We start from the raw sequence: 11,606 nt of genomic DNA, 5'->3' as shown, positions 1-11,606 counted from the left end.
GGGGGGGGGGGGGCGTGTTAAATAGAAGCCAACAACTGGTTTCAGCTTAAAAGCTGAAGGACTGAGAACACCTCAAAGCACCTTAAGGAGAAATGCCTGGTCTCTAACATCAAATGCAGTCTATGTTCAGGTCCGTGGGCCAGTATTGGTCGTCCAGGTAGTGGTTGCTGTCTGTATTACTGTCTGTAGGGCTGCTAGGGAAACTGTGAGGAAGGCTGCTGGCAAGTTTCTGCTCCCACTCCTCCTCCACCAGTCTGTAGAGCTCCATGGATGTCTGAGCATCTTCCACTGATGAGTGCCCCCTCCGGCCAACCTGACAGCAAAGGAAAAGAGCCATGTTAGAGTACATAGTCAGCGAAGATCCTGCATGCTAAGCTCTCATATACTACTTATCCAGCAGGTTTTGTTGGACCAGATTCAAATACAACCAGGCCTCCACCCACATCTGCACCTCTAGCTTCTACATGTACTTGGCCCACATCAGCCAAGCACTGCCCTTACAACACCCCTGGGAGGTGCAGAACCACTCACCTGAATTTTTGTATGAAGCAGCTGCTGCGCCAGACTCTTGAGAGAGACACTGGCTTTCAAGGGGAATCCTGCCTTCTGGTTCAGCAAAGGGATCCGACTGGTATCTCGAGTCTGCTCTTTGGGGTGAAAATATTTGAGGGCTTGGAAGTCATTATGTATGGCATGGCCCACCACGATCTTGCCTTTCAGGATCTGCAGGACCTGGAAGTGTCAGAGGGGGGTCAGTTGGGCAGCAAGGCAAAGTCCACTGCACTGACTGGGTTACCTAGTCAGGCTCCCTAAGGAAATCGATTCCAAAAGTCCTCCAACAACTATCCAGAGACACCCTACAGTGAAGCAGGGACAAATGTCTCAGAGAAGCTGTCTTGCGGCGCCCTCCAGGGCAGGTTAAAAAATAGTATGAGAGAAGCGGAAGGCAGAGATAATGGTACATGAGGAGAAGCAGCCTAGGCATGCAGAGCATCCTGCTTTAGGCTGACATGCAGCAAACCAGACTTAGAGCCAGGACTGGGTGGTCAGGGGTTGACAGGTCCCACACCAATCAGGCCTCTACTGTGCTGGGTTTTGAAGAGCTCCAGAGTGAGCCTGGAAGGAGGACAGGTGGCAAAGCCTCCCTGCCTGCCATTGTCAGAGCAGCAACATCCCAGGGTCCTGCTGAAGGAAGAGCAGTTCCACCCCACCTGCCCTAAGAGGGAACAAAGCGAGACCTGCCCTCCCCACCCCACCCCACCCCCACGCTTACCTCTCTCTGCGCAGCTTTGAATGGGGTAGCGTTCTGCAAGTGCCGCTTGGTGATCCCACTCCACCGAGTCCTGTAGTCCACAATGGGGAGCTCCGGCCGGATATATTTGTCGTAGACAACATCTCCGTTGTAGCTGACCACTGTGCATCGTGCCAGCTCGCTCAGCTTCCCACCAGGACCCGTGCCCACCATCTCGCAGTCAATGGCTACATATTTCCAAGGTCTCTGGAGTGAGCAGGACAAGGAAACTCTGCCTGACTTGGAGCTCCCAGGCAAAGATAATCTGCATGCCAAGTCCTGGGGTGGTGAGAGGAGGCGCTGCCCTGCTGGACCCTCAGAACTGTCCGACTCAGCCTGTGACCGCACCTGCTTCCACTTGGTGAGCTTGGCATGGGTTTCTCCTGCAGGCTGCTCATGCACCACGGATGCTGGCTGCCCACAGCTGCCGGTTTTCTTGGCGAGTGGCTCCTGTGCCATATCTGCTTCTGGCAGCTGGAGTATAACTGGCTGGACCTTTTGTCCCAGCTTGGGCCCCAGGAGCCCCCTCTGCTCCAGCAGAGCCCTGCGCTTCATAAACCGCTGGTGCTTCCGGCTCTTCTTCTTAGTCTGAATCTGCAAGGCCTGACTGTCAGCCTCCGCTTGGAGGCACGGCTGGGCTTTGGACCGGGCACAGCACGGGTCCCGCTTGGCATAGTAGTACTCCAGGAGCCGGCCCTCCGACTCCTTCTGCCCCAGCCTGCCGGTCTTCACTGGCCGCAGGACACTTGGTGCTTGCCCCTTGCCAGCGGGCATCCTGCCAAAGCCAGCCAGGGCAACAGGTTAGTCGGTGCCTGGGCAACCAGGAGACACGTCACCCGCCGGCCCAGCCCCCAGGGGGACCGGGGATCTGCTATGCTATGGGCATGGGGCCAGCCTAACCCCCAGCAGTCACATGGCCCGGGGGCCTCCCACAGCAAGTGGGGGCGAAACAGGTGGCACTGCCACGGGCACCCCCCGCCCAGCCCCGGGAGCCGGATCTGCCCTGAGCTCATGAAAACACCCACGCGGGGAACGGGATCATTGCTCCGAGCCCTGGCACGAACCCACCTCGGACCCGCGCCGCGCCGCGCCGGCTCCACGTGTCTTTCCCGGAAGTAGCTGCGGCAATGGCTGCCACATGCCCGGGCAAGTCCCGCGCTCCGCCCCGCCCCGAGCCGCCCCATTGGCTCCTGGGGCGGGCTGATCTGCATAAAGGGCGGGGCGTGGGGTTTTTTTCCCGGGAATTCCGGGCGGGTGCTGGGAGCGGCGTGTGGGCGGGCAGCCCCGGCCCTGGGGCTTGTAGCCGGGGTCGCGGCCTCCGGGTACCCCGGGGAAGGGGCCGCTGGGGTCCTCTGGGCAGCGGGAGCCTGGGTCTTGGGGCTCAGGCAGAGGGAAGCGAGGGGCAGAGCGAGCAGAAGGGGCTGGTCTGCTCTGCGCAGGGGCTTGCTCCTAGGATGCCTGTCTGGCTTTGGGGAGTATGCGGGGGGGATACCATAATGAGCACTAAGTGTTGCAGGGGAAAGCCACTTTCTTGGCAGGGACCCAGGTAATGTATCTTTAGTCTCCCACTCTCACTTCCAGTGGGAAGATCTTGGCTATAGGTTGACTTTATGGTAATGGGAGACTCCTCCCTAGCTTGCTCCTATAGTCATAGGGCTGAAGGCAAATGAAACCCAGGGGCAGCCGAATCCCAAGCCAAACCCTGGGCACCCAAACCTTAGGCCTGCACGTAGGATGTCTGCCAGAGGATATGGGAGCATCTGAAGCCGGGGGTGGAGGTGGAGCATGCTTGCTGGTAGTAGGGCTGCATACGGTTCTTGAATGACTCCTGGATTTGGAACTGATTTGGCTGATTTGACTTGGGACACAAATTTTTCTTTCATGTTTTAAAAAAAAATAAAAAAAGGGGGGGGGGGCATGGGTATCACAGGTGTGCCCAGCAACCTCCATGGCAGGCCAGAGCCCCATGGCGCAAGGCACTGCACATGCCCAGAGCACAGCTCTGTTAGCACTTGGGAAGAGAGATTTGTATAATCCAGGTGTGATTGTAACGGCCAGTGTCTATATGTGGTGGTGTAACAGCTCTGCACGACAGACTTCTACTTGCACCCTGTTACATCAGTGGAATCCCCGGCCTGTTTGCAGGCTTTATAGGCTGGGAGATTTTATTCTGAAGCAACAGTGTCTTTCCCTCGTTTTGCTTCAGGTGTTTCCCAAGCAACCGAAGCCAAATGGCAAGGAGCATCGCACCGAACTAAGAGGGGATGAATGGGGGAGGAGGGAGGGAAGGGGGTGCCAGGGTAATAACTGTGGCTACAGCTACATTAAGGGCTCTTCCTTGGTGGAGGAGGACTGGTATTGTCACCCTGACACAGTGCTTCTTTCAAGGTTGCAACTAACCCAGCAAAGCTGCACGCTGCGTGAGCATAGTAAAACCATAGTAGATCCACCCCCACAGACCAAACAAGCTTTGCTCATGACAAACAGGGTTCTGCTGTTAAGACAGTTTCTGCTCGACAGGCATCTACTAGCAAGGCTATGATGGATGTGGGTGTCTTCACCTTTTAGGACCATGCCCGTTACTTGGGGTTTGAATTCTTGAAGCATCTCCTTCAGAGAGAGTCGAAGGGAGCATCTAAAATAAACACAGTCAGGTTTTAGTTTCTGTTAGGTGGGCTGCACTGGTCTGAGGTCGTGTTTAGGATATGTGTGGGGCTCTTATCTTTAAACCTGCTGGCATGCTGGGTGCTACCCCGGTCTCTCAGACCTGTGCAAAGGAGAATGGCAGGTAGCTGAGCCCTGCTCAGAATCTCATACCCAGCTTGGCTGGAGTTTATGGGAGCCTTCTTTTGTGACAAGAGACTTGGCTGCTCCAGAGCACAGGCCTCAGTGTACACTTGGGACAGGGCAAGGCCTTTCCAGTTAGCAGTCCATAAGGGCTAGCACCCCTTGGGCTGGACAGACACTCAGAGAAGCACCGGTTCCACTTCACATCAGGGGTTGCAACCCTTAATCCATTCCTCTGTATTTGGTACCTTTATGTATTTATTCACTGAGCTCTTTGGGCCAAGAGAGAGCCCTTTACAGATCTCCTGTTTCTTCCTCTACTTTCCCATATCTTTCCCCAGGAAAACACAGCTCTGAGGTGAATGAAGGACCTGGGGTTTTTTGATTTTCTTTTGGGGGAAACTTGTTTTTTACTCTATGATGTTTGAGCCTGGACCAGGATGGATTTACCCCACTGACCTGACATAGTGGGAAGAACTGAAAGCATCACATGGGCTGTAATGAAATCACCCAAAAAGCACAGGAAATAGGTCATGCTAATCTAATTAGCCCTTGGCTGCCAGCTAGGAGGCTGGGGGAGTCTGGTGCTTGCCACTGTGGACTGAAATAGGCCATCCCAGTCCTAGCTTTAGTCCCAGGCTTATACACTGTTTGCAGGTGATCAACCACTGCCAGCGCTAGACAGGCTTTCTCCAGCACTCACCCTACCTCTCATAAGTTGGTGTCTGTAGTAAGGGAACCCCAGGACTGGGGTAGTGAGAAGTATGGCAGGCAGCACTGTGCCTGCCATACATCCCTTCCCCTGCGGATAGGTAATGGTGGAGACAAGGAAACAGAGAACGTGTATGGCCCACAGGCCCTTGGATGAGGTGCTTCCAGATGTACAGAGCTTTGCCCTCGTCTTGTTTTTGCTAAGTCAAAGCCCAACACCAAAGCTGCCTTAGTGAATGAATAGCATCCCCAGCCTGCAGACAGGTTTGCTTCACTTGTGTTGGAGGCCTGCACTGGGATACTTAGGAGACAACAAGTTTGCCAGATGAAGGGGAATTTAGGGAAGGAGCTGTCTCAGCCACAGGCTGCTACTTTCAGCTCCTACAAGGTCACAATAAGGTTCGAGGTCTGCCCCATCTCATGATGGTGCACTGGGTTGCTATGGGTAAGATGCACTAGTTCCAGGAGCCAATAACATGGAGTGATGTGGTTAGCCTCATGTCTGCTGTTTCACTCAGGTCATGCAACTGGGTCAACCCGCTGCTTTTGGCAAGAGCAGAGCTCAAGCGCAGGCCTCTGGGTCTGTGGTGAGACACACTTTGCTCCTATGCCCCACACATGGCCTGCAGCGCCTACAACTCCTTAGCATCACCTGAAAGGCTGGGAGCAAGTGTATGGATTCATGATGGACTCCATGGCCCACTCTGAGATGAAGGAACCATGGTCTGGGCTAGGCTACCAGGGGTAGGAGGGCTGGGGGAGGGGGCTTCAATTAGTAGCTCTGTTTCAGATGGGCTGGAAATGAGCTGTCATTGTGTATTCCTCCCTTCTCTTGCTCCCTGCCTTCCAGTCGCAAAGCAGAAAGATGGCACTTGCCCTGGCAACGCACTGTACATTTGCATCAGTGTCTTCATGCTTCTCGTGCAGCAGGTGTGTGTGTTAGAGAGACCGTGCAGCTCTGTGCAAAAAACGGAGGAGCCCTGACCGGGAAGCACTGTTACCCCTTCACCTGCAGACCCCCAGCAGGCACTCCACGTTCTTGCAGCCACCGCCCAGCCCACGCTGAGCCGCCGACTTTATCTGCTGCAGTATCTATTTCCTCCCAGCCGCACTGCAGTATCTGGCCATTTTATCTATCAAACTACCGCATCTCCCAGTCTAGCACTGCCTTAGGAATCCAGACAAAAGGGCTGGAGCCCAGCATCCTGTTGCAGCCTGTTGCATGGCTCCTGTTCAGTGCTGGAGGGGCTCTCAAGTGCTGCTCTGGAGCAGTCTGAGGGCTGCAGCGCCTTCATTAGCCACCTCAGACAATTACTGTATTTTAATTCATTATCCCAGGGCCCTCTTGGCCTCCACTCCCTCCCTGGCCACCTCTCGTTAACAGTGGCCACTTCTGTCTGGGTTCGACTCTGTACTGCTCCTGCCAAGATCCTCCGTGCCTCCCCACATTGCAATCCAGGTCTAGGAGTGAAATAACAATTTGCACTCTCCTCCAGTGCAAATAAGATTTCTAATAGGGACAGGCGCCTGCTGGGTCCTTCGGCAGTGGGCTGGCAGGCGGCAGGGCCACAGCAGAGACTGCAAAGAACAATGTGCAAAGCAAGCTGGGGGAAGGTGGGTTGGGTAAGCACTCTCAGAAAGAAAGGATGGTGGAAACAGGAGCAGTTGCTGTCGGGCCCAGGGCTTAGTGTGACGCAGCCAGACTCAAGGGCCCTGTAATGGGGAGGGTTTTGTTCACCATCTGGTGAATTTTGGGCCCCCTTCCATTACTGAGCCTGGATCAGGTAGAGCCAAAGACTCAAACTAGCCACCTCTCCCCACTTAAGGTAGCGAAAGAGGATGACAGGGAAGCACAAGCAAAACGAGGAGCATGAATTCGACACGGCTGCTGGAAAAATGTCATGTTGACTTCTACAAAAAATCGTGAATGAAGCAAGGTTTCATCTGAAATGCTAGCAGAATTTTTCTGACTCTTCCGCCCCCTCCCCTGGAAGGGCGTAGGTTTGAGGGGAGGGATTTTTCTTGCACAGCCAGACTGTTCCAGCTGTGGGCTTCTGGCATTTTCTTTGAAAAATGTCCATTGCAGTAAAAACCTGGTTTTGTTGGGAAAAAAGTATTTGGATGAAAAGAAAAAAAAAAAGCCAGTCAGGCTTGTCATGGATGCTGTGAATCTCATCTGATCTCATTGACCCTTTCCTTTTACTTTCTTTTCTTCTTCGCTTCATCCCCCACTTACCCTTTCCATCCTGACTGACTTGCTTTTCAGTCTTCTCTTTCCATATTTCTCTGAAAGGCAATGTCTCTTCCTCTCCTTTGTCTTTCCCCTCCTTCTACTTTTCTCTTCCTGAACAGTCCCTGTTGTGTAATCTCTTCCTTTGCTCTCCCCTGTTGTCACTAATCTCTGTAACCCCTTCCTCGCTCACCCCATAGTCTCTCTCCTTAGTCCTGCCTCTTTTCTTTCCAAAGGCACAAAGGAGCAGACCCATCCCGCTCTAGCAAAGGGTGGTATATTGTGTATATGTGAGGCTGTGAGTTCCCCAGGACTGGGCTTCTGCATAGGGAATGTGTGCAATAGCAGGGAGTGTTAATGGTGAGATGCTAACTACATGCCAAGGTGCTGCATTCACTGGGATCAGCATCCGTTTCAGACTGGGGAAAGCATCTATTTTGCCTTCACATGTAGCACCATTGCAATGCATGAGATCTGGCAGCATATCTTTCCTGATGATCATCTTGCTATTGGCAGACTAACCCATCTGTCTCTTTTCCTGGGAGCAGTGTGTGTGTGGCTTTTTGTCCCCCTATATTGCTCCTATAAATGCTTCCTGCCACTTACCGGCCTGTGGTAAATTCTCCATGGCTTACACTCCTTCAATCAAGACTAGGTTTCTTAGCTGGAGCAGAAGTTACATGTGGGTGCAGAGTGGCTAGGGGAGGGCCCACAAGCTGTTATGCAGGAGTTCAGTCCAAAATGGCCTCTTCTGGACCAGGGACAGTGGCATTCCCAGATGGGACCAGTCACTGTGCACAGCATTTGGTAGGTGGTGCCTAATGAGGAGGCCATGACAAGGGCACAGCCTTTGACTGCTCTAGCAATGGGAGGCCAGATCTGTCCCAAGCCCATGACTATGGCATGGGCTTATTCATCTGATGAAGGAGCCTAATAGAAGCTGAAGAAAATGGACACTTAAGAAGAAAACAGCATATAGGGCTGTGAAACCAGCTCCCTGCTAAGCCAAAGGCACAGTATCTCCATCAGCTAGCCGGAAGGCCTCAACCCAGCCCTTTGTGCCACCTTGCTGCGTTTGCTGAGGGCAGAGCACAAGGGCACATAGCGTGTCTGCCTTCCCTCTGTATTTCAATGCAGCCCTGGTCATTTAGGTTGCTACAGCCATTCAAATGATTAGGGCACTTTGCCTAGCTAGGGCTAACATAAAAGATCTGCAGTGACTGGGTGTGAGATGCCCTACAGCCTCCTGTGTCACTAACATGAATGGAAGTCCTAGAGCACAGCTCTGTGTGTGTGCGCACACGTGTGTGAATGGTGTACACGTGCCTGTGTGAGTTGCTCTTAAAAGGTGCTGCTGTGGAGTGCCTTGTTGCTGTGGCATCGATAACTATGGTAACTGCAAAATCTCCAGTACTGCCTTGACAAAAGTAGGTGGTAAGTGAATGGTGCATGCGCCTCATTAGAGGGAAGAGGGAAGCAGATCTGGTTTGTTTGCTGGCTGCCGGCCGGCTGGGGTCTTTGAAATCATCGGGGAGGGGTGGGGGGTTGAACTCTCTGGAAACCTGCTCCTGGTTTGAGCTCTGGGGAAGCCTTCCTACTCAAGGTTGGGCTGCGGGGAGGAAGTGTGACGGATGCTTCTTCCTTCAACCCTTCCTCTCTGTCCCTTGCCCCCAGCCAGTCAATCGCAAGAGGGCAAATAGAGCAGGAGGTGGGGGCAGAGCGGAGGGTGAGCAAAAGGCAGGAGGAGGAGAGTGGGGTTGGGGGGAAGGTAGAGCAGTCCAGAGGAGAGCAGGTGAGCAAGTGAGTTCAGAGGGATCATGCAGAAGACAGCCGGACTGCAGAGACCCAGGGCCAGTCCTCATCTAGAGCCCCCCCCACAACGCACAGACACATGACTGGTCTCCATCTCCTTTCTCTTTCTATCTCTATCACTCTCTCCTTCTCTCTTGGCTCTTCCCCTCCAGCTTATGCTCATGTTCAAGCACTCACTAATCTTGATCCAACCACTGGAAGGCAGGGCAGATTCCCTGCAATGGCGGGGCAGGGGCACGGGGCTGGGTGCTGCATGCCATGCCAGATGTCGATGTGGGTTTCAGACCTGCCCTCTTGTTGCTTTCCCATGAAACACTCACAAAAGCAACAACTGAGGTGATCAGAAGCAGAGAGGAGGCATCCAGCAGCCCCTGGGTCTCCATGAACTGCAGACCTCACGTGCTTTCCTCCTCTGGTTATATACGGTGGCAGGATGGGAAGTAAAAATGGTGGAGAGCTGATGCGGAGAGTCAGAAGCTTGCAGCAGGTACCGATGTGTGACCGAGCTGTGGGTGAGCAAAGCCATGCACCATAAGGCAGACTGTGACTTGTTGTCGTGGGATGAGCCATAGAACAACAAAATCACTAGTCTTCCATACGGGGTCAGGCAGAAGAGCTCAGTAGAGAGGATGGCACTGCCCTCGGGGGTCAGGCGAGTGTCTGCAGTAGAGAGGATGATGCCCAATTCACACCTCACCTGTGCTCTGTTCGTCTCTGAGGAGCTAAGGGAATGCCCACCTTGCATATCCCAGACAGTGGGTGACTCCTTTGTGCCCACTTTGGACAGGGATACATTTCACAGGCCTAATGTCCAGCTGATAGCCTGTGCCATCTCTGGAAGATCATGATGTCTAAGGGGGCCAGAGAAGGCCCTGCAGTCTGGTCTTCTTGGATCTATTTCTGTCTCTGGGCCATAGGATGCTGGTCAGAGCGGGGGCTTAGAGATGCACTTCTCGGCTTCGATTGCCAGCTCTGCTGCTGATTCACAGGGTAGCACTGGGTACATCCCACCCCACTCTGGGCCTGAATTCCCCTGTATGAAGCTTGGGACCAGTAACCTCCAAGCTAGGAAACTGTGAGATTTAATGAGCCGGTTTAAAGGTGGTGTCTAATGAGGAGGCCACGACAAGTCACAGCCTTTGACTGCCCTAGCAATGGGAGGCCAGGGCTGTCTCAAGCCTATGACTATGGCATGGGCTTATTCATCTGGTGAAGGAGAAGCTGAAGAAAATAGACACTCAAGAAGATAACAGCATATAAGGCTGTGAAACCAGCTCCCTGCTAAGCCAAAGGCACAGCATCTCCATCAGCTTGCGAGAAGGCCCCAACCCAACCCTCTGGGAAAGGGGGTGTCAGTACCAGGCCTTTCGACTAGATGTGGCAGTGATGTTGTAGCCGTGACTGTCCAGGAGTTATGAGAGAGGCAAGGATATTTTAGGGGTGACAGCTCTTATTGGCCCAACTGCATGGTTGGAAAAAAGTTAGACAAGCTTTGGAATGCGAAGCATTCTTCATCAGGTCTGTTGGATGTGACACTCCAGCGGGTTTATAGCAGTAACCGCTCAGACACTTCCTGGGAAAGTTATTACCTGCAGCTAGCTCCTCATGGAGAATCCCAGCCTGGGACCTTTGTTGTAGCAGTAAAACAAGGCAAACTGGTTACAAATGAATGTCACAGGACAATCTCCAGTGCTGCCTGGGTGTGCTCAGACCTCCAGGATGTAGCATATAAATGTCCCTTTCTCACTTGCTTTCAGCATTTTTCACTATGGAAAAGACAGATGGAAAATTGACCAAAAGCCAAGGAAATGGGCTCTGCTGTGCAGACAGCTTGCCTCCAATTGGCTCTGTTCACAGCAACAGTGAGCTTGGCCCTGCTCACAATATCTTGCAAAGCCTATTCCCTTCTCCTGTCCCATTGCTCTGGAGCACAGAGGGAGCAGAAACCAGCAATGGAGCTTCACAAGATCAGAAATTTGGGCTTTCCCTTTAGCTTGCTTCTTTGGCCTTTTGGTTAGGGGCAAATGAGACTGGGGGCATCTGAACTCCAAGGCCTCCAGGCTTGGGGCTTGCATGCAGGATGCCTGCCATGGACTTGGGGGTATCTGAAGCCACCGGCTGAAGAGTCTGGGAGGTACGATACTTGCTCACGGTAGCGCCACACAGACTTGAATGATTGAGTGCTGCCCAGTTGATGCAACTCAGAACTGATTTGGCTGATTTGGCCTGAGACACAACATTTTTAAAAAGGCAGTATTATTGATTCACAGATCAGTATCCCAGTGCCCCCAGCCAAGAGCAGAAAACCTGGTGTTTCTTTCATATAGGAGGCCACATGTGTTTTCTGAACGGCTTTCTCCTCTCACCCATACCAGCCTGACACCAGGGGAACTTGTTGTACCCACAGGGAATTACGTGCAACTTCATCACCACAGGGGGAATAAGGACTTGTGGTTCTGGGTGGGGGATTTTGCAGCTCAGAAGCTCTTGTTGCCTTTGGCTGTCAGGAACAATTTGATCTCTGCTTTGCTCTGAGCTTTGTTGCTTTCCCCTTTCAGCCACCTGAAGGCTTGTTCTGTCCTTTCAGAAATTAAAAGGTTTAAATTGACCTCAAACTGTAACCTAGTATTTCGTGTGTGCGTGTGTGTGTGTGTGTGTGTGACCTCAAACTGTAACTTAGTATTTCTCGTGTGCGTGGGTGTGTGTGTGTGTGTGTGTGTGTGTGTGTGTGTGTGTGTGTGTGTGTTCCTGTCCTTTTGTGCCTTTCTCCTGGCC

General features: G+C 52.9%; 1 protein-coding gene across 1 annotated transcript; it reads right to left on the bottom strand.

The window, feature by feature from the left end:
- Window positions 1–6: 6 nt before the first annotated feature.
- LOC109288360 (apoptosis-enhancing nuclease-like) lies at window positions 7–2,433 on the bottom strand. The gene is made up of 4 exons (XM_019503851.1): window positions 2,360–2,433; window positions 1,274–2,066; window positions 532–732; window positions 7–313 (listed from the first exon to the last, which is right to left on the bottom strand). Exons 2-4 carry the CDS (start codon window positions 2,063–2,065, stop codon window positions 110–112), a joined length of 1,197 nt encoding a protein of 398 aa, XP_019359396.1. The 5' UTR covers window position 2,066; window positions 2,360–2,433; the 3' UTR covers window positions 7–109.
- Window positions 2,434–11,606: the final 9,173 nt, after the last annotated feature.

The sequence above is a fragment of the Gavialis gangeticus genome, unplaced genomic scaffold (assembly GCF_001723915.1).
Source record: "Gavialis gangeticus isolate Ggan-Ray unplaced genomic scaffold, GavGan_comp1, whole genome shotgun sequence".
Taxonomy (NCBI): Eukaryota; Metazoa; Chordata; order Crocodylia; family Gavialidae; genus Gavialis; species Gavialis gangeticus.
The sequence above is the reverse complement of the archived record's forward strand: the minus strand, read 5'-3'. Positions and strand labels throughout refer to the sequence as shown.

Bases quoted from the DNA above. Each gene is read 5' to 3' on its own strand.
- LOC109288360 (XM_019503851.1), bottom strand. From the start codon at position 2,065: ATGCCCGCTGGCAAGGGGCAAGCACCAAGTGTCCTGCGGCCAGTGAAG. The intron at 733-1,273 runs GTAAGCGTGGGG...TGACACTTCCAG, and splicing joins TCAAAGCTGCGCAGAGAGAG to GTCCTGCAGATCCTGAAAGG. The intron at 314-531 runs GTGAGTGGTTCT...CTTTGCTGTCAG, and splicing joins TGCTTCATACAAAAATTCAG to GTTGGCCGGAGGGGGCACTC.